At 32.4% G+C, this 25413-nt stretch overlaps 3 protein-coding genes across 3 annotated transcripts; 1 reads left to right on the top strand and 2 right to left on the bottom strand.

Moving 5' to 3' along the window:
* Positions 1–3691: 3691 nt before the first annotated feature.
* On the bottom strand, positions 3692–3958 carry LOC140184223 (auxin-induced protein 15A-like). The gene has a single exon (XM_072234532.1). It carries the CDS (start codon positions 3956–3958, stop codon positions 3692–3694), a length of 267 nt encoding a protein of 88 aa, XP_072090633.1.
* Positions 3959–5338: 1380 nt separating this feature from the next.
* On the bottom strand, positions 5339–5635 carry LOC140184222 (auxin-responsive protein SAUR21-like). Its single transcript, XM_072234531.1, has one exon. The coding sequence runs from the start codon at positions 5633–5635 to the stop codon at positions 5339–5341; it is 297 nt and encodes a 98-aa protein (XP_072090632.1).
* Positions 5636–20340: 14705 nt separating this feature from the next.
* Positions 20341–25305, top strand: LOC112797315 (uncharacterized). The gene is made up of 13 exons (XM_025840183.3): positions 20341–20726; positions 21219–21310; positions 21434–21453; positions 21783–21999; positions 22075–22170; positions 22279–22394; positions 22501–22581; positions 23136–23259; positions 23857–23906; positions 24056–24146; positions 24385–24420; positions 24621–24718; positions 24803–25305. The coding sequence occupies exons 1-13, from the start codon at positions 20413–20415 to the stop codon at positions 24917–24919; spliced, it is 1452 nt and encodes a 483-aa protein (XP_025695968.1). The 5' UTR covers positions 20341–20412; the 3' UTR covers positions 24920–25305.
* Positions 25306–25413: the final 108 nt, after the last annotated feature.

The following is a 25413-nucleotide window of genomic DNA, read 5'->3' as shown; positions in this document are numbered from 1 at the left end:
TCTAGCAAATGAATTTGCAGCATACAATACACTGCTTCTTCTGTGTATGCTAAATGCTACCACAAATTTTGGAATAAACAAGAGAAACCGAAATAACAAACACAATGGTCTGAACAATTTCTTGCAGTAAAGATGTATTCCACCAACTCACATCTCCCTCGAGTTGGGATTGATGAAGAATCTCAGACTCGATGAGACTAATTGACATAGATTAGCATACATGTTGCATAATAGATCAGTATAGAGAATTAGAATGACAAATTCAAAGAGTGTGTACTTTTTTTTTTGTATAAACAAATTGACAATAAATTCAATCACTCAATTATTTTTTGTTTATCTATAACATCTTTCAATTATCTCAAAGCAATTAGCAGCCTATATATGCAAATTTACTTGTGCATGAGAAAAACCAGATTTGGCTGTTCTAATAAATTTCAAGCATGAGCAGAACACATCAAAGAAAGAACTCTATTTTGAAAAGAAAACTCTATTTTGGAACCAAGTGATCCTTCACCATTCAACTTCATATAGTCAAATATACCATCAAAATTAAATATTTGAGAGGAAAAAATAGCAGCTGACATCATTTTGCTACATAAGCATCAAGCATACATCCTATCCGATAAACATAACGGATTTTATCGAGTCATAAGGACTAAGATCCTTCATCACAATTCAATTTTGTAGGGCCACATATAGCATTACATTTCAATTTTGTTGGACAGAAAAATCCAGCTATATCATATATCACCAGAATTTGATTTTGCAGTCATATATAGGTCAAACATATTACTCTTCCACACATTTTATTTTTCTAGACTCACAGGAATAGTGAACATTGTCTCACAATTTTACCATCACCAAATCGTTACACTTTTTTTTTCGAAGGACAAAATTTTAATTTGATCCAGTAGTAAGTGAACAAAAAAATAAATCATCACAAAAGACTTGAAATGACTCTGCAATTGAGTTGTGATGCTGTAAAAGTCCATCACAAATTGATAATGAATTCAATCACTCAATTATTTTTCTGATAACATCTTTCAATTCTTGAGCAGCAGCTTATATATGTAAAAGTTACTTGTAGTGAGAAAAGCCAGATTTCACTGTTCAATGTTCTAATAAATCTCAAAACATGAACAATAACACATCAGAGAAAGAAAACTCTATTTTGGAACCAAAATATCCCTCAACACATTTCAACCACATTGGAGCCAAAAGATCCGTCACCATATTTCAGCGTCACAAGGTAAATTATACCATCAAACTTCAATATTCATAGGTCCAAAAAGCCAAATATCATCATTTCGCAACATTAGGGTCAAGCATATCATCATATCCGATTTTTTCAGGTCATAGGGATCTTTCATCACAATTCAATTTCGTAGAGCCACACATCATTGTATCCAATTTTATCGGGTCATAGGACCTAAGATCCTTCATCACAATCCAATTTTGCAGAGCCACACATCATTGTATCCAATTTTATCGGGTCATAGGACCTAAGATTGTGAAGTTTGCCATAGATTAGAATGGATATGGATTTTTTACTGGAGGAAAGAGTTGTTTCAACGGAATATGGGGCTACTTAACCAACTCCATAGAACCTTAGAGTCGGTCACGATAACATTTGAGAGAGAAGATCAAGTTGTATAGAAATTTGATAAAAAAAAATGTATTTATTCTACTAACTCTTTGGTGCACGTTATGCATGCAAAAATACTTTCAAAAGATATAACAAGTTATAGTTTCACTAGCTTGCCTTATCTTGGTTGGGCGAGTTAATTCTAAAGAAAGATTGTGTTGGTTAGGTGTTATTGGTCTGAATGATATTGTTTGTGTATTATGTAAAAAAAAGATTGAAAATATATTTCATATGTTCCTTGGTTGTGAATATACTTGACAGGTGTGGTGTGTTTGGTTATTTGCCTCGGATAGACTAGAAAAAAAGAAAAGCGGAACCGGTGGTTGATTAGTTTTTTTTTACTGTCATTTAGAATATTTGACATAAAAAAATGATAGAATTTTCAAGAACAAGCACTCCGATGTACAGGAAGTTATCTATAGAATGGTTAAAAGCTACCGAGAGTAAAAGGTGTTGATTTTTATGATTGTTGATGGCAATACCTGAGATGACTACGAGTTGAGTTTTACATTTTATTTATTTTGTTATTTCTTTTTTTATTTTTTTCCTCTATTATGTTGTGTTTAATTCTTTGCTTAAAAAAATTTAAATTTGTCTCTAAAATATTACTTGTTTTTTAAAAATTGATCTCTAAAAGATTTTTTTTTAATCAAATTCGTCCTTCAAAAATTTTAAGTTAGTCACATTAGTTATTTCGTCACTTCGGCTGCCGATGGAGTCAAAATTTACTTATCTGGCACGTCAAATGACACCATGCTCACCATAACACACACAATAGTCCTATTTAGCATCCAACATGATAAGTTTATGCAATTAGATTAAATCAACCTCAAATCGAAGAAATTTTGAGGTATTGAAATCTCTCAATTTATAGTTGATTTGATTTAAATTCATAAACTTATTATGTTAGCAGCCAATTAAAACGGTCTGGTATGTATTGTGGTATCACTTAATATATCAATAAACTCTAATATCATGAGCAATAGAAGTAATGAAAGCACTAATTTGACCAACTTAGATATGTTTGGATGAAAGGAAAATGAGGAGAAAGGAAATAGTATATAATATTATGAAAAGATAATTTTATCCTTACATATTCTAAAATATATTAAAAAATACTAAGTATATTTTCCTTCCATTTTTCAACCATTATTGGAGGGAAAAAAATTTCAATTGGTCCCACCTATTTTTTTACACTATTCATTCTTTTCCTTTGACTTTTTCATTCAACCAAACAAAAGAAAATAGCTATTTTCCTTTCAATTTATTTCTCTCTTATTTCCTTCCTCCTATTTTCACCTCAAACAAACACACCCTCAAAGACAAATTTAACTAAAAAAAAAATTTCGGAAACCTATTTGAAGAACGAATGACTTTTTAGGGATGAATTTTATGGAATGCCATTGATTTTCAGTACCTGAAAACTTTTATCTATTTCTTTTAATCTGCAGATTTTTGCTTCCAAAATCCTGTACTATCATACATAAGCAAATCAATAATACTAGTTGCATTCATAAAATATTTGGTGTCACAGTGTAGAGTGTGAAACTAAGAAGAAAGAAGCATTAACTAATTTTTTAAATTTTGATGGCTAAGTATTCAAGTTTGGATATGTCAAGGCTTTAATTTTCTACACTGCTTTTACAATTTGTGGCTGTGTCGAAATATTTTGGCCATATCCTGTATGCAAGCTAGGTTCTAGCAAATGAATTTGCAGCATACAATACACTGCTTCTTCTGTGTATGCTAAATGCTACCACAAATTTTGGATAGTCTTACTGGATTTTATAGCCTCTATAGTCTTTACTCTTCTATCATATTGCCTTAGGGGCATAGAATAAACAAGAGAAACCGAAATAACAGAAACACAATGAGCTTAAATAATATTTTAGATTTTTATTAACAATAAGTAATGAAACTAATAAACACATTCCACTTTTGCATGAAAGCAAAGGGAGAAAAAAATCTACCAAAGCAGTATTGTACACTACAAAATTGGTTTCAACAAAAATATGCTATGTCAGTCTCTTTGCTCCGATGAACAACTTAAGCCAGAACTGATATGATATCTAAGAACATATTTTCTCTGCATGGAATTGTGAGGCCACCCATCGGATGAACATATCCGAATTCTTCTTCTGCTTTACTCAACAAGTCTTGAAAAGAAGGTTGGTTCAAGTATGCTATTGGAATCACAAACCTCTTCATGTTTTCTCCCACATACACTGCATTACTGCAAGATACCCTTTTGGGACTTCTCCACTCTGAGGTTACTTGTGTAGATTTTTTGATACCAGGTAAACGGAAGCCCATGATTTCTTCTTGGAAAGATCTCAAATTACTTGTAGAAGAAGCAAGTTTTTGTTAATTCTGATGTTTTAGTTTGTGTTTGAGAACACAGAGTTGAGTGTATATATATATATAGAATCTGAGGTACTTGTGTGGATACCGCTCCTTACGGATTTGAACGGTTAATCAGTTACTTGATGATGGGGTCTGCCGGTTTAGTGAAGAACATGCTCATGAGCCATCACAAGGTGTTGTAGAAGATTTGCTAACAAGATCACTTCTTGAAAATGAAATAGCTTTGCACAGCTAAGAACTTAGTTATTATTTAACCAATGCAATGCCTTGCTTCTTAAGTTCAAGACATGTAACATTTTCTATAATATTTATATGCTAACTGACAGCTATAAGTATTATATCTTGAAATTTGAAATCTGATATACAATCCATTAATTTGGTTTGTAGCTTTTGGATAATTTCATAGAGAAAGAGAAATAATTGTAGTTTTTGGAGGCAAGAAGGGACAACCCTATTGATGGTTGTCTACCAATCAAAATCAAAGGTGTTATTTGTCACAAATCACAACAGCTTGCATGACAAGTCTTGTGAAGAGTACAGAAAGTACTTCTGAATGTAGTCTCCATCTACATCCTCATATTTTTTTAATCTTCAAAAACATAATTAAGCATATAATTTAATTGGGGATTGAGACATTGCAGCAAGGTAAACTCAGCTACTGGCATATCCCTTTTATGAGTTGTACTTGTTTTAAAACGTACCACATACTTGATTCTCAAATTAATCTGTTCATTTTGCTTGTAATAAACCTTAAACAAATCATCAACTCTTCTTAAATCTTATCACAATTTAATCCAAATAGCAAATGAGTACTTTATTTGATAAAGCTAGTCATCAGAGAAACATAGCAGAAAGAGAGACACTATGCTAAATAAGAATTCACATATTGCCATCAACTGATGATGTTTATTTCATAAATATAAAAAAATGTTTATAATATTTCTGGAACAACTCAGTGCTCCTATACAAAATTACATAGAGCTGATGGTGCATTTTCAGCTTTTTGATCATCAACTCAAATTCTCATAATCAACTCTATCCATTATGGGATTTTGTGTGATCATCAATTGGATAAAGCATGAAGTGATATCCAAAATGCTTGGTCTCCATTTCAGCAAGATTCAACAGCAGAATGGATTGAAATCTTTGGTTCTAGTCCATTTGAAATGGCTGCAAAGATCATAACCTGGTCAATTTGCTCTCAAGCTGTTGTGATCTGCTACTAACTACCACTCGATTCAAGTCGCTTTTGCATTTTTGGTGTTGCATGCTTTTGGCATATCAGTGGAAAGAAAAGCATGTGAAATGAATGATGAACCTGCTTGCTTTTTAACTTTTTAACTGAGAAGTCACACTGCAAAAGATGTCTTCACTGCAAGGAATTGTTAGACCTCCCATTGAGTGATTAAATCCGAATTCTTCCTCTGCTTCACTTAGCAATTGTTGAAAAGCAGGTTCATGCAAGTATGATATAGGAACCATATATCTCTTCTTTTGCTCCTCTTCTCCAACATAGACTGCAAGATACCCTTTTTGCACATTTCCAGACACTTTTTTGCCACCTGAAAGAGAGCGGCCAAGGACACGTTTAGCATGGATCACCGAAGAAGGCAAACGAATAGCCATAGTTTTCTGAGAATGTGGATTTTTTTTTCCTTTTTTGGAAGAAAGTACTTGTTGATGGATAATGTTGTTGTGAAAACTTGATGAAAGATTCTGAGATGTTGCATGCGTATATATAGAGATAGATTTACTCAGCAAGATTTAGAGATAAGCAACGACATGAAATTTGGTGAGACAATAACATTTTGATGAATCACATGGTTCTGTTGTTCAAAGCACTGTCAAGAGTTAAATTATGATTGAAACTAGAAGTATACATTGGGACATGTACCCAACAATTTTAGTTAAAGATGGAATACTTGGCACCCTCATGTTCTAAAAATCTTGGTACAATAATTTGTGGATGTAGGAACTTTCCTCTAGACATGGTGGACAGAAACTATATTTTGGATCAAGGGTTAAGATTTTAATTACATGATTTTCCTTTTGTTTTGCTTTCTTTTTTCCCCAAGCAATTATGGTTAGCATTATAGATAGATTTGGCATTATTAAAGCATACCAAACTACTTGATTATAAAAGAGGATATGGTGGATATACATGAAGAACCTAAGTGATATGTTTTGAGCCTGTCTATAGCATAACAAGTAGGCCATGGCTTTATTTGCATTATATTGGCTTCAGTCTCTAAAAGTCTCTTTCTGAAGATAAAACTATGTTGGCAAGAAACCTCATTGAAGACAAGACAATACCATGTGATCTCATTTGCCATTGTCTCTCCCTAGACCCCATCAAATAGTACATTTACCATTCATTTCTGAAGAGAACTACCTCCACATAACATATATCTGTTATATCTATATATACTCACCAATCACTATGCCATTCTCAAGCAACACAAATCAATAGCAACCATCATTCTTCTTTACACACTTTGAGATCATTTTTATTTTTGTTTGTGTTAAACAATATAAAACAATGGGCTTTCGCTTACCAGCTATTAGAAGAGCATCATCTGCTGTTAGCCAAGAATCTTCCAAAGCTGTGGAAGTTCCAAAAGGCTATCTCACAGTCTATGTTGGAGACAAAATGAAGCGGGGAGGTCTCACTATTCCTTGCAAAGAGGATGCTTTCATGGACCTCATCACTTCTTGCTTGAATGGATTATAAGTAATATTAAAGGAAACTCACATAGGCTAGTTGAGAGACAGTTTTGTACAGAAGGCACTTAGACATTTCTTTTTATCCTTCTTTTGTAGTGGAAACTAGCATCTCAGTGAGAGGTGAAAGATGTAAATATTAGAAATTTCTCCCTCACAATTTCTATGGATTGATACATTTTATCAACAAGTATTTCTAGACTGCTATTGTTTTGTAAGTTCCATATGTTCTTCACATGTTTTTTTTTAGCTGCTACTATTGCAACAAAATAGTGTTTATTAACTAACAATTGAAATTGGAACTGAATTTTGGGATATATTAGCTACCTGGCCTCAATGTTTTCAGCATCTAAATTCCCCTGAATATTTATTCTTACAAATTTAGAAGTTTTTCTTCCAAAAATCCTTAATAATGTGTAATGTCTGAAACGTAAGTATACCCATTGTTGGTTGGATCCTTTAGTTGCTTTTATTATTAACCGTTTTTGTTATCAATTTGCTGAATTTCAGAACAATAACAATAATAATAATACCTGAGACTTCATATTTACATGCATGTGACCATTCTTTAATCCTAAAAAGACCAATAAAAATACTTATCGAGGATGTAGTTAAGGATATTGTAACCAAAATTTAACCAATGTTTTATAAGAAAATTTTTAGCTTAATATATAGAATTATATTATTTGAAATGAATAAACTATAATTGAATATTAAGTTTTGAATCCAATATTTTTAAAAGTGGCTGAAAAAAGTATGCACCTATTGAATTAAGGACTTGATGATTGATTTATTTTTTTGTTAAAGTGGCTTAATCAAAAACATCTAAACTACAAGAACCATTGGAATATGTAAAGCAAGAGTCTCTAGAAAAACTGAACCATTAAACAATAAGTTCAGAGAATGCTTTATATTTTTTGGAGGTGTTAAAAACGTTACAACTTACAAGAAGTGTTTTTTTTTTAAAGTTAATTTTTTAAAGTTTTAATGTATTTATATATTGGAAAAATCAAATTTTCTTCTTTTAGTGTGTCAACCAATATCCTTGGGACATTTTTTTAGCTTAATTTTTATAATTATATGATGTGAAATGAATAAATTTTAATTGAATTTTTTAATCATTTTAAGACCAATTTTTTTAAAATGGCTGAAAAAAGAGTATATAAGGAGAGGTACCCACACTCACTCGTCAAAACGCGTCATGCTAGAGAGAGGTATCCACACCCTTATAAGGCATGCTTTGTTCCCCTCCCCAATCGATGTGGGACCTTACAATCCACCCCCTAAGGGAGCCTAGCGCCCTCGCTGGCACATCGATCCGGGCTCTGGCTCTAATACCATCTGTAACAGCCCAAACCACCCGCTAGCACGATATTGTCCACTTTGGCACACAAGGCCCCACGGTTTTGCCTTTGACGATAGGGATGCTAGCCGAAGCACCTTACACTCACTCGTCAAAAACACGTCATGCTAGCGAGAGGTATCCACACCCTTATAAGGCATGTTTCGTTCCCCTCCCAACCGATGTGAGACCTTACAATCCACCCTCCTAAGGGAGCCCAGTGCCCTAGCTGGCACATCGAACGGGGTTCTGACTCTGATATTGTCTGTAACATCCCAAACCACCCGCTAGCATGATATTGTCTGCTTTGGCACACAAGGCCTCACGGTTTTGCCTTTGATGATAGGGATGCTAGGCGAGGCCCCCACACTCACCCGTCAAAACATGTCATGTTAGGGAGAGGTATCCACACCCTTATAAGGCATGCTTCGTTCCCCCCCAGCGCCCTTGCTGGCACAATGATCCTAGCTCTGGCTCTGATATCATCTGTAATAGCACAGACCACCCACTAGCACGATATTGTCCGCTTTGGCACACAAGGACTCACGGTTTAGCCTTTGACGATAGGGATGATAGCCGAAGCTCCCCACACTCACTCATCAAAACGTGTCATACTAGGGAGAGGTATCCACACCCTTATAAGGCATGCTTCGTTCCCCTCTCCAATCGATGTGGGACCTTACAATCCACCCCCTAATGGAGCCCAGCGCCCTCGCTGGCACATCGATCCGGGCTCTGGCTCTGATACCATCTGTAATAGCCCAGATCACCCGCTAGCACGATATTGTCCACTTTGGCACATAAGGCCTCACGGTTTTGCCTTTGGCGATAGGGATGCTAGCTGAAGCCCTTCACACTCACTCGTCAAAACGCGTCATGCTAGGGAGAGGTATCCACACCCTTATAAGGCATGTTTCGTTCCCCTCCCCAACCGATGTGGGCCTTACAATCCACCCCCTAAGGGAGCCCAGTGCCCTCGCTAGCACATCGATCCGGGTTCTGGCTCTGATACCATCTGTAACAGCCCAGACCACCCGCTAGCACGATATTGTCCGCTTTGGCACACAAGGTCTCACGGTTTTGTCTTTGACGATAGGGATGCTAGCCGAAGCCCCCCCCACACTCACTCGTCAAAACACGTTATGTTAGGGAGAGGTATCCACACCCTTATAAGGCATGCTTCGTTCCCCTCCCCAACCGATGTAGGCCTTACAATCCACCCCCTTAAGGGAGGCCAGCGCCCTCGCTGGCACATCGATCCAGGTTTTGGCTCTGATACCATCTGTAACAGTCCAGATCACCCGCTAACACGATATTGTCCTCTTTGGCACATAAGGCCTCACGGTTTTGTCTTTGACGGTAGGGGTGCTAGCCGAAACTCTCAACACTCAATCGTCAAAACGCGTCATGCTAGGGAGAGGTATCCACACCATACTAGGGAGAGATAACCGTGGAAAGATGCAGCTTTTGCTTTTCTTCTTTTTTAATTTTGGACCAAGCTTCGTTGGTCTTGCACCAAAGAAACAATTGTGCTTGTTTAAAGATTTTTCTGGCCCAATTCACATAATAATAATTTCAGTCATATATATCTTCAAGTTTTGTATAAGGCTAATTTTCTTCAACATGTTGGGCTGGATATTTTTTTGGCCCAAAACAAAATATGCACAACAAAATTATTAATTAACAAATGTGAGTTGAAGATCAAATTAATAATTTTGTAATTAATCATTTTAATAATGTTTGATCATCATCAAATTAATTTGGAGTTTTCAAACTCATCAAACTACAAAAATAATTTTAATTGCATGCATTTGTCCCGCTAAAAAATAATCAACTAAAGAGTTTATTTAACAGTAATAATTGCAGTAAACAATTGATTTGTGAATCTAAATATAGTTTAAGCAATGACTAATGTTTTGACAATGATCATTTATAAAGAAAAAATAGAGAGATATTCTAAATTACAATCTTTCCGTCTTTATTATATTTTTCTAATAAAGACTTATAAATGGATATTCTTTTATTTGAGTATTTTTCCTAATTTTGTTGATAAAATTCCAAACTTAGAATTAAAAGTAAAAGAATAATTTTTCTTATCAAAATAACAAATTTATACATGTAGAGAATTCTTTGCAGAGATTTTAAAAAAAATCATATATGCCTATGTTGTCTTTTCTCGATTGACCCATCACCTATGTGAAGCTCTTAGTGGTAAATAATATGTGGAAGGTGGACACAAAACTTTCAAGATTTTACTCTTTTTTTTTTCATGGCATATCATTTAACTACTTTAAAAAGAAGAAAATAAAGGAAAAAGAATATTAATATTACTATATATGTAAAGCAAAAAATAGATGAAAAAATTATACAAAATTCACTGTTAAGCAGATGTGACAATAATATTGGTTTGATGGATTTTGTAGGAATTTGGAAGAAAATTAATAATATGTATGTAATTTGGAGTGGATGTTGGTGAGATTGGAGAAGAAGAGAGAAGTTTTTTGAATTTAGAGAGAGAAGAGAGGTTAGCAGAAATGGTGTTGTTATGTTTAAAAAGGGGAGAGAAGCTGAATACACATGGTTACTGGATTAATATATAGCGCGTTTCAAATTTCAATCGATTGGATGCATATAAAAACTTATTTACGTCACATTTGAATCAATTGAATTCTCATACGAATCGATTGAATTGGAATACGCCATTAGTCACGTATAAATTTCAAAACATAACCAATTGATTGAATTCTCATAATCAATCGATTGAATTAATTAAACCCAGATTGCTTTGATGAGTTCAATTGATTGGGTAATATGAACAATCAATTAATTTTTGGGCAAACCATACTGTCTTTCAACTTTCAATCGATTGTTTTGTGACAACCTAAGTCCAATCAATTGAGTTATGGAAAACCTGAAATTCAATCGATTGTTTTATTAATCTAATCGATTGATTTTCTAAGAAACACGATTTCACAACCCTCGACGGATGTAACGGATCAAAGATAAACTTTTAATCAATTGGGATTGCCAAAAAGTTATTACGAGTAATGGAAGATCTAATTTGTTATTGTTTTTGTTTTTTATTGTTAATAAACATAGATGAATGATAAAATAATAATTTATAAAATAAAAAATAATTTTTATATTTAAAGAAAATATATGGGGTTAATTTGTAATTAAAATTAGAAAAGGACTATTTAGCAGCTATTAAAAAACTTAAAAAACATGTTTTGTTATAGGACCATTTAATGGTCCAAACGTTTTGGGACCATCAAATTCAGTACCAAGATATATTTATAATTAATTCATTTACACTATAAACGAGATATGTGTTTGTAAGTATAAAAATATAATTTTTAAAATAATAAAAATATTAATAATTTAATTTTGATCGATTTAAAAAATAAAAATTAATATCTTTTTATACTATTTAGATCAAATAGAATATTAACAAATATTATAGTTGCATCATTAAATTTGAAAATATTCAAATATAGGAGCAGTTATAGAAATATTCTTTTCTATAGGGGTGTTCATAGGTCGGGTGAAATCAGGTTTGTCCTGATTCAGACCCGTCCTAATTCCTAAATATACCTTGGATCTATTTTTTAGACCCTAATCTGGTTATAGACCCGATGAAACCTAAACATTTTTGGGCCACAACTATACCGAGTTCAAACTGGATGAAAATTGGGTTTTTAAAGATTTAACAATAATTTATAAAGAATTTTTTTATATAAAAAAACTTATTTATGATGCATTTATTTATAAATTAAAAAAGAAATTTGTTACCGAAAAATTAATATCTATATTTGAATTTGAATTTGTCCATAAATTCTAATTTGATGTTTTTTTGATCTATTTTCTAATTCAACAAGTGTGATTAAAAATAAAACAATAATTTTATAATTAATATAACATAATATTAAAATTAATTTAAAACATATATCATTTTTAGTTCCTTTAAGATGTATATGGGACAGGTAAAACTGGGTTCACCTTGACCCAAAATCGATCCAAAATAATGACCAAACTTATTTTTGAGACCTTTATCCAATTCTAAACTCGATAAAATCACACCAAATTAATCCCTAAAATGTTCGAAATGAAACTGAGGTATGAACACCGCTACTTTCCTATTATGCAGATTTTCATGTTTTACATTTTCTCTACATGTGTCAACAAATTTGAACAACCTATCTTCCTTTTTTATAATCCATTCAAATTTCTAAACTCTACGATTTTTTTAAAATTTATTTTTATTATTTAATTAAATTTGAAAATGCTCACTATCTCCTAGAGAGAATTTGAAACAACACGTTCTTTAAGGGTATGTTTGGTTGGAAGGAATAGAAATAAAAGAAAAAAAAAGAAAGAAATTGAGTGGATTTTTATTTTTTTTAAATGTGTTTGGATGGAAGAAAAAAAATGTTATAGAAAGATAATTTTACCCCTATATTATAATATATATTAAAAAAGCGAAAAGATAGTATTATAAGTAGAAAAAGAAACATTAATTTTCTCTCCATTTTCTTTCCAATGTTAGAGAATTTGAAACACTATTTTTTTAGAAGAGCGGAGTCTCTACGTTAATCCAATATGAAATAATGTGCAGAATCAAAAATCAATAAACCACAAATTTAAATAAACGACGGAAGAAGATGCGAAATCAAAGGACTGAAAGTTAAATAAATTTAAATAAAATTTTTATGTACTCTTTTAAGTATTAAAAATTTAAAGATACGTATTTTTTTATCTGGTACAAATTTAAAAATAAATTTAAATAAAATTTTTATGTATTCTTTTAAATATTAAAAAGTTAGATTATTTTAATAGTATTTTTTTATAATATATAATAGACATATTTTATTTATACGATAAACGAGATATATATATTTTTTTCAAATTCTAAATATCTCATTTGCAAATAAGATACGTGCAAAGTAAAACTTTACTGTGTAAATAATATACATTTATAATGATCTCATTTATATTGTAAATGAAATAAATCATGTATTATAAATTGATAAATACGTTACAAATTATATATTTTGATAAATAAAATAATTAAATTATCCATTAAAAAAATTCCCGTCATATTTACTAAAATAGTAATGATTCATTAATATTTTAAGGATGAAATATAATTTTAAGGACAAATTAAAACTTTTTTTAAAATTAAGATAAAATAGGCTTGTAATCTGAAAAATAAAATTAAACTTTACAATAATAATAGTAATAATAAAAAAATGGACAAAAGTACACTCAAATTTTTATACGGTAGACAGATATATTTTTTAATTTTTGAATGAGTCATATGTACACACGAATATGAAATTTTGTTGTCAATTTTACCTTTTTGTGGTCTGAGTAATTTTTTCGAGGTGAAAATCAGGTGGCACGGTCTTGTGTGATATGGCCAATTTGGAGCGACACAATGGAAAATAGAAATATTTATAAGAGAAGGGTATAATGGAGTCACTGTTCATCCTCTTCTTTCTCCAATTCCTTCGAAGTTCGAATTCTAACACAGGATGAAAAAAAACCAACCAAAGTGAAAATCAAACTCATAAGTCAACATCTCCAATCCTGCTCCTACAACCCAATCAATGCCACAATCCGAAATTCCAAACGTCAACTGGAACACAACTCAATAGCAAAGTGAAGCAGAAGTCCTACCTCCTAATGGTTTCAATAAGAAGGTCAGAATGAAGTGCCCACCCAACAATCTAAGAACAGTCAGAAGAACAGAAGAGCATCAAATAAGAGGCCAGAATCGACTGGTCAAAGGTTTGTGCAAGGAGAAAGGAATGAGGCACCAAAGATCTTTGTTCCTCGTTTGGAACCTGATTCCTCTCATTCATAAACAAAATCAGAATTCACATACCTCAACGAAAAAACAATCTTCCAGGGTTTCACTCTATAGACCATTATTGTAGTTGAACTTCTTTTTTTTTCTATTTTTTGGGGCAAAAGACAAGCCACCACAACCACTGACTCAAAAGCATGAGGTATATTCTTCCTTCATTGAGAGTGTGACATTTTGATACATTAGAGTTTACAAACCCCTATTATGACAGGTAGATATACAGAGAAAAATGAAGAGAATGAAGGAAGAATTTTTTTTTCACTCTGTGTTAGGATTTTTACGGTTCGAAGAAATTAGAGAAGGAAGAGGATGAACAGTAGTTCTATTGTGCCATTTCTTATATTTATTTCAATAAATTTAATAATGTAATAATTCTATTTTTATCTGTGTCACCCCAAATTGGGCACATCACACAATACCGTGCCACCTAATTTCTACCACCGCCGAAAAATTAAAATTACTAAGGCCACGGAAAGGTAGAATTGACAATAAAATTTTATATTTGTATATGCAAATAACTCATTAAAAAATTGAAGAATACAATTATCCATTGTGTAAAAATTCAGATATACTTTTGTCTATTTTTTTAATAATAATAACAACAATAATAACAATAATAGTAGTAATAATAATAATAAATTTGGTCAACGAATTATAATTTAAATGACATAATAAACTTTATTTTTTGTGACTTTACTTTGTTTTGACTGATTTTTTATTTTTTATTTCTGAATCTTCGCTTTCGAATTTTTTTTTCTTTAAAAGAAAAATAAGTAAACCACAAATGTTTTTGAATGATCAAATCGTTCAAAATAAATAGTACTTTTCAAATCTGTTAGTAACAAAAATATACTTAAAATGTTTTAAAACACAATATTTGATATATTTTTGTAAAAAAAAAAATTAGAGATAAGATTTTGATGTAATGTAATAATTAAAAGAGCATTTTATTCAAAAAACAAATATATGCGAATCTTTTATATTTTTGATAGTGACGTAACAATTGAAAGAGTGGTTTATTCAATAAAAAGATCAAATGTAAATGACTTTTTAGTTGGCATAATTTACTTTTAGTTAAACTTAAATTTAAACACTAGTAAAATTATCGACTAGAATATGATTAACTTCATACGATTTAAAATTTCACTAACATTTAAAAGGACATTAAATATTTTTAGAATAACTTTTTTTTTGTTTCTGTTTTTTTTTTTAATTTAGATAATTAGTATATCGTATCTTAATTTTTAACGATTGAAAAATGACAATTTATTTTTTATCTTTTTTTTTATTAGACTTATGAGCTTTTATTCTTTCTTTTTATTAGACGCATGAGCCTTTTTAAAAGAATTTTTGGCAAAAGATGACAGAAAAATGTTTGTGTGTGATGTAATTTATATAATTTAACCATCAGTTTTATGTGAATGATAACCATTCGACTAGACTATTTAACTCTTATATAATCATCAAAAGGATGTCCTAATGAAATGATTATCATCCTTCTATAGCATTTTGATGATTATATAGGCAATAAACAGTCTCAATCAAATGGTTATCATCCATATAAAATAGGTAAATGTCAGATTATACAAATTAATGTCATACATAAGCATCTTTTGCTATTTTTTTATCATAAATTATCATAGAAGAGCTCATACGTCTAACGAAAAAGAAAGATAAAAAACAGATTGTCGTTTTTTAATTGTTAAGGTGCAGGTTGTCTAAATTAAAAAAAAAAACAGAAAAGAAAATAAGTTTTTACTCTTTTTTTTTATTTAATAATCAAGTTCAAACAAGTAGCAATTAACAAAATTATTTTTTTTACGGTATCCTCTAGTCCGAATATCCAACAAGTCCCAAGAAATAATCTATCAGGACCTGAAGTTTCATTTAAGAGCTTGTTGTTAGCTAATGGATTGCTGCATATACAAGATAAGATTCGAACTCCAACATTTGATTAAGCAAACTAGTAAGTTAACCACTAGATAAATCCAATTCGTTAATTATTGTTAATCATGCTCTTTGACTCACGTAACAAGAAATCCTACTGTTTATACCCTGACCTAATGCACAGCCAGACCCAAAGTAAGTAAAGCCCAGTCAAGATATAAGAGTTTCACTGGCACCTATCCGACCTTATGGTGGTCGGGCCTAACAATGCCATCACCAACCCTACCTACCCGAATCAATAACTAACTCATACAACCTCTCTCATTTATTTAGAATGGAGATCTCAACAACCTCCCTAACAAAAGGGGACATTTACCTACCATTAAAAGTGGAATTATTCTAGAAGGTGGTTATTGACTCTACATCTACGTGTATAAAATATCCTGACACCCTATATACTTTGAACCTAATCTACTAAAAATCTGCTTAAACTTTTGCTAATTTAAACATCAGAAAAGTATACAAGACTTCAGACGGTGGCACCACAGCAGACGAAGACGTTGGACAAACCACTCAAAGATGTTTGGACCTCACATTCAAGTCCAAAGCAACCCAATTTCAAGGAACCTTCGAATCACCTACTATTATGAAAAAGGGTAAAGTACTAAATTGGTCTCCACGTTTGGGTCTAATCTTATTTTCGGTCCCTAAGATTTTAATTGTCCTATTCACATCCAAAAAAATTTTGATTAACCTCAATCAAGTCCTGCCATCAAATCATGGTGAAATAAGTAACGGCGTGTCCAACGTGGCCGTTTAAAAGGTTTGTAGTTAATAGATGTGTAAGCATTTCCGCGTTGAGACTCAGAATGCATACACTCACATTAACTCTTCTTTTTCTTGTCAAGAACGAAACAGAAAAAGAACTACAACCCTATCGATCATCATTCAAGGGTTGTGATTCGAATGTAGAGTGGTGGCATTGGTAGTCGCTTGTATACAAGTTCTACCCGTGCAGTTAGTTTGAAACCCTTCAATGCCTGAAGAATGACGTGTCAGGTAGTTATGAATAAAATCTCCTCTACCCTTTTGTGGTTCCTAACAAATCCACATTTCATGGTATTTATCTACTTTAAATGAGTGAAATTCGTCGAATTTTTTTACGTTTATTAATTAAAATTACATGTTTTTATGATTTCCTCCTAATTATACTTAAGTGACTAAAGCATGCTTTTTGAGGTCTTTAATTGATTAATTTATTTTACTTTTGACTCCATTGGATGCCTTGATATGCATATTCAAGTGTTTCAGGAGTTCCCATCTTAATGCATGATGTATGTGATGTTGTTGTGTGTGTGATTGTATTTTTTTAGGGTTTAATATTAGTTTCTTGTTTTGTTTTGAAATTTTTTATTTTGCCCTGGTGAATGAGTTTATGCCTTTCTGTTGTTGTTATCAATGTGAGAATTTTATTGAGTGGTTTATATTTATCTGACAAGTTGTTAAGAAAATGAGTTATTTTAGTGTCAAGATACACCATGGTGGGAGGTTTGGGTTTGATGGTGAACCGTTACATTATGTGGGTGGTGAGACTTCCATTATAGATTATTGTGATGAAGATAAGTGAAGTAGGTTCGAGGATGCTGAGATAGTAGTTGAACATGGTTATTTGGCAGAGAACATCGCTGCGATGTGGTACAAGTCTCTAACAGAAGAAATAGAGGAAGGATTGAGGATGCTTCGAACAGACAAGAATGCAATGGAGATGGCCAAAATTGGACTGAGAGACAAGATAGTAAAATTTTTTGTTGTTCACAAAGATGGTTCTACTGCTAGGAGAGACTGTACCATTGAAAAAGTTGAAAAGGTAGATGGTGGTGATGCTAATGAAACCATTGTGAAGACTGTTGGGTCTGGTCCAATTGTAGTGCATAAGGCCTAATCTTCTGAATAGGCCAAGGTAGGTAAGAAGGCCAAAGCTGTGAAGGAGGCCCAAAAACCTGGAGAGACTTTAATGAGTGTGGGGATATATTTTATATTAGAAGAGGACCGTGTAAAAAAAGAGAGTTTAGAATCAGCAAGTGATGATGAATTTGATGACGATAACTATCAGCCAAACAGTGATAATGCCAATAGTGATAAATAGTGGAGTGAATTCAGTTCTGAAGATAATGCAATGAAAGTTGATGACAGTGATGATGATTGGAATAGTGATGGAAATTTGTTTGATGTTGATATTACAACTATGAAGGAGTCTCAAAAGATGAAAGAGAGTGTTGCAGTTGAGAGAGTGGAAGGAGAATTTAGTGCAAGTGTTACTAAGGAAAAAGAGAAAGTGGTTAGTTGCTGGATTAAGGGATGAAGATGATAGATATGACAGTGAGGAATTATGAAAATTTTTTGTAAATGATGATAAAGGGGATCCCTCATTTAGGAAGTATCCTTTGCACAAAAATTTAAAAAATATGAAGGAGTATAAATGGAGGTTGGCACAATGTATGTAAATAAAAATGCTTTTAAGGAGTGCGTAACCATCTATGCAAAAAGGGACAAGTATGAAGTGTACAACCCACAAGGTAATAGGGACAAATTTGTTGTGAACTTAAAGGACCACGAGTGCTCTTATAGGAAGTTTAAACTAACAGGTTATTCTTGTGAGTATGTCATGAGTTGCATTAGAAAAGAATTATGTGAATAATTACTATAAGAAAGAGACCTATGTGAACTGCTATCAACATGTAATCTACTCTGTTAATGAATCAAATTTGTAGGAGTAGACTCAGAATGATAACGTGCTTCCACCAGTCTTTGAGATCTTTGTTTTATGTTATTGGTGGTAGAAAAATGCAGCTCAACCTTTCAAGAAGAATGCTGGCACAACTAAGACTAGTGTTGGCACAACTAGGGCTGCAAACCGCATCAAAGCAGGATCAAAGACATCAACAAAAACTCAGCCAAAGAAAAAGAACAATGCACAAGAGGTAGGAATCTAACAGTCACAGACCTCCTCCAAGAGAGCTAAGTGCACCAGTAGCAATAGTCAACTCCAACCATCCACAATAACACATCATAGCCCATCTAGAAGAAACCTTGAAATACATGGCCAAAATATTACCTAAGGCTTGAAAAGCATTGGGATGATTTTATAGTATTATATTCTATGAATATTTTGTAATGAAAATGACAATGACCACCTAAGAGAAGCTACTTTAAGACTTCTATTTTGATTATATTATTATGTTTAGATGGTTATTTTGAGACTTCTTTTGATACTATAATGTTTTAGAGAAGCTACTTTAAGACTTCTCATATAAATGATTATAAGTTATTTTCAAGAGTATTATTATGTGAGTTGCTTTTTTAAGAGTTCTTGTTATTGGTTGACAAAGTAATTTAAAATGTTAGAGTGTCAAAAATGTATGTCAATTTTTAAGAACTCATTTTTTTCATTTTAATCAATAGTTAACAATATTTACCGTATATATTTTTACACATTCATATCAAAAAAGGGACAAATTCAGCAAAATGGATACACATAATTGTTAACACTCTAAATCACAACTTTAATCCAAGAAGCAATTCAAACATATGATAGCTCATATGTCTTGCATAATTATATCAATCATATAGCAACAACTCAACCATTATCCATTTAAGAACTCCGACTTTAAGTGTCACTGTGAATTTTCTTTTAGCTTTGTGCAAATTTTTCTTCAACGCACTTGCTTTCTTCTTCCGTCTTTAAATTTGTCGGTTTTGTCTTTCACTCTCTATCCAAACAAAACTAAAAACAGGATACTCAACCATTTAAAAATTTTATACACTTAGTAACCATTGATCGATCGAAAGAGAAGACTAAAAATAGGATACTTACCTGATAATTGACGCATCTCTAGAATCTTCTTCCAGAGTTCTTTGTCGTAGAGGATGTCTACAGCACTAATTTCTCCCTACAAAAACACGTGCTCTTTCTCTTGCGAGTTTTTGCTACTGCTACGCAACTTTTGAGAAGACGATGAAAACGTTATTTTTAGTAGTTAGAAGAACAAGAACATGAACAACATTAAAAGTTTTGAATTTATTTATTGAACCTAATTTTTTTTGTTAGATTTTTTTGTTTTCAACAGTAAAATCTATCATATGTGTTAGGTTAGCCATGTAGAATACATCGTTACTTATTTCACCATAATTTGACAGTAAAATTTAATTGAAACTAATTAAAATTTTTTTAAATATAAATAAAATAATTAAAATTTTAGAGATTAAAATAAAATTATATCTAAATATGAGAGATTAATTTAGTATTTTATTTTATAAAAAATTATCAAAAAAATAAATTGACAAAATTTAATATCTTAAAAAAATTTCAAGAATCAATATTTTTACTAAAATTTAATTAATATTTAATTATAAAAAATATATAATCTTATGATATTAAATATAAATTTATACCATTAAAAATATTAATAATAACTAACTAATAATCATAAAATATACTACTCCTAGCAATACTGAAATCTTAATTCAGCTTCGCACCAAAAATGATCGCTTTTATCATGAAAATCGCGTTTAGCAATTAGCAGCATGAGCTTCCTTCAGGGGATCATCGATTCCTTTAACTCCGTCTTCTCTTCTGATCCTTCTTCTTCTTCTTCCTCTTCTCAATCTCACCTTAATTCGACGCCAATGGAAGCTGCTTCTTCTCCTTCTTCGGTTTCGAACGAGCGCGTGGCTTTCAAGCTCAAAGGTTACTACGATTTGGCGACGCAGGAGATCGCAAAGGCCGTTCGGGCCGAAGAGTGGGGTTTGGTCGACGACGCTATTCTTCACTACAAGAACGCTCAGAGGATCCTCCTTGAAGCCCATTCTACCCCTGTCCCTTCCTTCATCACTTCCAGGTTCCCAATATTTTCCTCAACTCTTCATTTTCTTCAAATACTGTCTCTTAGGGATTTTTCTAGGGTTTTCAATAGTGTAATCGTAAAAGAGTGCAATTTTTATGATTAAATCCTGTGTCAACTGCATTTTTTTTCCTTTTTAGCTTATGGCAGCTCTTATGTAGCTCATCACTTAATTTTTTCTATATACTTCGTAATTTGAGGATTTGATAACCAGTGGTGCTAGTTAAGGAAGCATGAAAAATATTGATTAGGCTTTTGATTCATTTATTAGTTAATACATATTAAAGTTCTTTGTAAAACAAACAAATAAATAAATACATTGAAAAGTTAAATTAATAATATTTCAATGCAAAGCCTCCTTTTATAATTCCTTAATCAATGATCACTTCCCTTTGTGGTGAACTTACAATTTAATGGCAAAGCAGGTTTCATATTCTCTGATGTTTTTGTTGTTTAATTATTAATGAAAAGCTATGGTTTTTTCAACAGTGAACAAGCAAAGGTGCAATCTTATCGTCAGAAGATATCGAAATGGCAGGGCCAAGTCTCTGAGAGATTACAGGCTCTAAGTAGACGAGCAGGTTTGTATTGAGCAACTGGTTTTTATTTTTGCTTTTTTCCCATTCCAAAATACGAGTTTTTCACGTTTGCTTACTGTTTCGCATTATCCTCCACGTCCCTTATTTCCTTCTTTATCATTTCAGGGAGCTCATCTGCCAATCAGGTATGCCGTGATCTAGCTAAACTAGAAGTACAGATCTTTCTGTTTTGAAAATTTTTGCTAAATGCAACTATAAGCTGCTTAAACAGAAGCTGACGTTAGCATAATACTTGTTTATTTTCTGATTATAAAACTTAAACATTGTTTAGTTGACAAATGAGTTCTTCCAAATATCATAACGGGAAATACCTTGTGTTGGGACTTTTCAGCATGCTTGTTAAATTAACCATGAAATGTTCTCTTATGACTGAATATTGGGGATAGGGTACTAATTTTATAATTGTAATGAACCAGTTACATGTCGTTTTTCTTATCCCAAAAATTGTTCGCAGAGCACCTCAAACGTTGCACAAACTGCTGCAGTTCCACTTAAGCCATCAAATGGTAGAAAAAATATGGTACACAGGTATTCTCAACCAACAGGGCAGGTGAATAAAGTTGGAAGCTCAAATTCTAGTCAAGCTGGTGTAAATTATGATACAAAATTGGTTGAAATGATTAACACTGCAATAGTAGACAGAAGTCCTTCTGTTAGATGGGATGATGTCGGTAAGAATCCATTTATTTATGCTTATCTCCATTTTATTTGATATCAACTGTTTAATTTTTAGCATGAAAATGCAGCGGGGCTTGAGAAGGCAAAGCAAGCTTTAATGGAGATGGTTATTTTGCCAACTAAGAGGAGAGACTTATTCACTGGTCTTCGAAGGCCAGCCAGAGGTAAGGTTGTAGAACATGATGAGATCTGGTTCTCTAAATGATGGATGATGGTAAAAGTTGTAGAATAAATATGCCAAAGTTGAGAAATGATAAACCTTGTTGTTCTAGGTTTGCTACTCTTTGGTCCACCTGGTAATGGAAAGACCATGCTTGCCAAAGCTGTAGCTTCAGAATCAGATGCAACATTTTTCAATGTGTCTTCCGCATCATTGACATCTAAATGGGTACATTTCTTTATGTAGCTTAATTTGTTTGTGTTTAGTTTTGGTTCTCATTAAATGTTTGCATGCATGTTAAGAATTAAGAAATTTAACTTGGCTTGTACTCTAGGTGGGTGAGGCTGAAAAGCTTGTCCGGACACTATTTTCAGTTGCTATATCCAGACAGCCATCTGTGATTTTTATTGATGAGGTCTCTCTCTTTCTCTCTCTCTCTCTCTCTCTCTCTCTCTCTCTCTCTCTCTCACACACACACACACACACACACACACAGTTATAATTACTCTTCTTCAATCCACCCTTCTCTTTTTCGATAGAAAAATAAATTAAGAGAGAAGGGTAAAAAATGGTACAAAAGAACATGTATAGAGGCAATCACAATGCAACTATCATTGCTTTAGAAGCAATTGACTATTTCATAATAATTCTTTGTGAAACATTTTTAGTAGCTTTTTGATCTAATGTATTCCATTTTTAAAGAAACTTTTGCATCAGGTTTGGTTGATTTCAGACCATAACTAATTGATTTGTATTCCAATTAAAGTAGGTTATTGACTTGAAATCTATTTTGACCATGCTTTTAACCTATCTACTCAGAAATCATTTGTGGTGGAGATCATTTCTTTATCACATTAGCCTATCTGGATTCAAAGCATATTCTGTATGGCCTGCATCACTCGACATGCATTATGATTGATTGTCCAAAAAATATTTACTTTCTACCTCTTCTTCTCCTTCTGGTTACAGATTGATAGTATAATGTCAACAAGAACGGAAAATGAGAATGATGCGAGCAGACGGTTAAAATCTGAATTTCTTATCCAGTTTGATGGGGTGACCTCCAATAGTAATGATATTGTGATTGTAATTGGTAAGTACTCCATCCATATTACTTGATCGTTCTCTTTCTTGGAATAAGTTGAGCATGATTTGGATTTTAGATCGAATATGCTGTTAATTAATTATGCTTAAATCAATATTTTTATTTGAAGGTGACTATTGGATTTTAGATCGAATATGCTGTTAATTAATTATGCTTAAATCAATATTTTTATTTGAAGGTATAGAAGTCACGAGGATCAAACTCGAAAGTCTAAACTACTCGGTTATATAGTCTTTGACATTGTGTCCTAAACCAACTATCCTAAAGCATAGACTATTAGGTGAAGAAGGCAAACATTAAGAATATGGTCTTATTATCATACAGATATAAGCCTGACCTTCAGCCATACTAAAATTTTTCAGATACTTTTGTTTAGGACAGGTAACTTAGCTAGATTACATCATGCGAGCTAGATTAAAGATAAGGTGCATCATTAATTTTTTCAAATAGATTATACACTCCTCTTCATTCTCTCCACACAAAAACCTCTCCATCATAGAATTGTCCTAAAGATAAATAGCTTCCTGATGGTACATCTATGGTCCCAGTCAAATAATATAAATTTTCTTTCCGTTCTAAATATAGGTGCAACCAACAAGCCACAGGAATTGGATGATGCAGTTCTTAGGAGGCTGGTGAGAATGACTTGATTTTTCTTTATTTCTCTCTCTCTCTCTCTCTCTTTGTGTTAGGTCTCATTTGGGTGATTGCCATTGTCTTTGAAGTACATTTTTGGCGGCTGCTTTGCAAACTCCTTTTTTGATTTCCTGTGAAATTTGACCAGGTAAAGAGAATCTATGTGCCTTTACCTGATGAAAATGTTCGGAGACTTCTGCTAAAACACAAACTCAAGGGTCAAGCATTCTCGTTACCGAGTAAGCTATGTGCTTTCCTTGTTGTTTCCCTGCCAATGCAAATCCTTTTGATTTGTATATCTATGGTGCAACTGCATATGTTTTCTCTTGTTCAATAATATGCTGGGGTTGTATCATTCCTTGTCTTTTTGTAGATTTAAATGACTTTGTTGACATTTTTCATCAAATAACTTGTATATTGCTTGTATTATTCTATTACTTGCTCTATTCTAACATATTTAGGATTTATATTTTACAGGTAGAGATCTGGAAAAACTTGTCAAAGAGACGGAAGGTATTTATTCTTTGAACTATTGATTTAATCAGTTACCCCCAATCAATAAAAAGACATAACCTCCTTACATGATGCGGAAAATCTATTAGAATGGAAAGATATTCTCAGGGATTCTCTTTTCTTTTTTCTTTTTTTCCCTTTTTTCCTTCTTGTTTTGGAGAAAAAGAATGACGCCAATGCTTGTTAATTTTACTTTTCAGGTTATTCTGGAAGTGATCTTCAAGCATTGTGTGAAGAGGCTGCAATGATGCCAATTAGAGAGCTGGGATCTAACATTCTTACTGTTAATGCAAATCAGGCATGCTAGTTAGAAGTTCTTATCATTATAAACTAAGTAAAAATCCTCAATAAGTTGTGTAATGATGTTTTTTGGCTTTACCAGGTAAGAGGGTTAACTTATAATGATTTCAAGAAGGCAATGACGGTCATCAGACCAAGCTTAAAGAAAAGCAAGTGGGAAGAGCTGGAGCGCTGGAATGAGGAGTTTGGCTCTAATTGAACTTGCTTTTACTCATCCTCTGGTGCATCATCATGCATGAATGTGCATATAAACCTCTATACTTTAACGAAAACAAACATGACAAGGATATCAATTATCATGGTTGGTAGCTAAAATCATTGATCAAATCAGGGTGCTGCTAATTTTATAAAATGGCTACCCTAAAATGGAATAGATACCATTATTATTTCAAGCTTCATTTGTACATTTGTACAATTTGTACATCTTTCTAAGGACAATAAATTTGGTTTTTAGGGCTCCAAGGTTGCCCATCCGAGCATATGAACTTTGAATTATTATAGTTGATTTTATTGTAAACCAAGCCAAAGTATATTAAGCGAATTTTCTTATGGCAATAAACAACTTTAATACTCGTTGATTCTTTATCTTTAGCATGTGTTTTTTTTCCATTCTTTTTTCGAGGAGCAAGTGTCCATTTAACAAAATTGTTCATAAATATTTATGTGTTAAAAGATGTGATTAAAGTGTTATTT

The sequence above is a fragment of the Arachis hypogaea genome, chromosome 4 (genome assembly GCF_003086295.3).
Source record: "Arachis hypogaea cultivar Tifrunner chromosome 4, arahy.Tifrunner.gnm2.J5K5, whole genome shotgun sequence".
NCBI lineage: Eukaryota > Viridiplantae > Streptophyta > Magnoliopsida > Fabales > Fabaceae > Arachis > Arachis hypogaea.
This window is presented reverse-complemented; position numbering and strand designations above follow the sequence as displayed.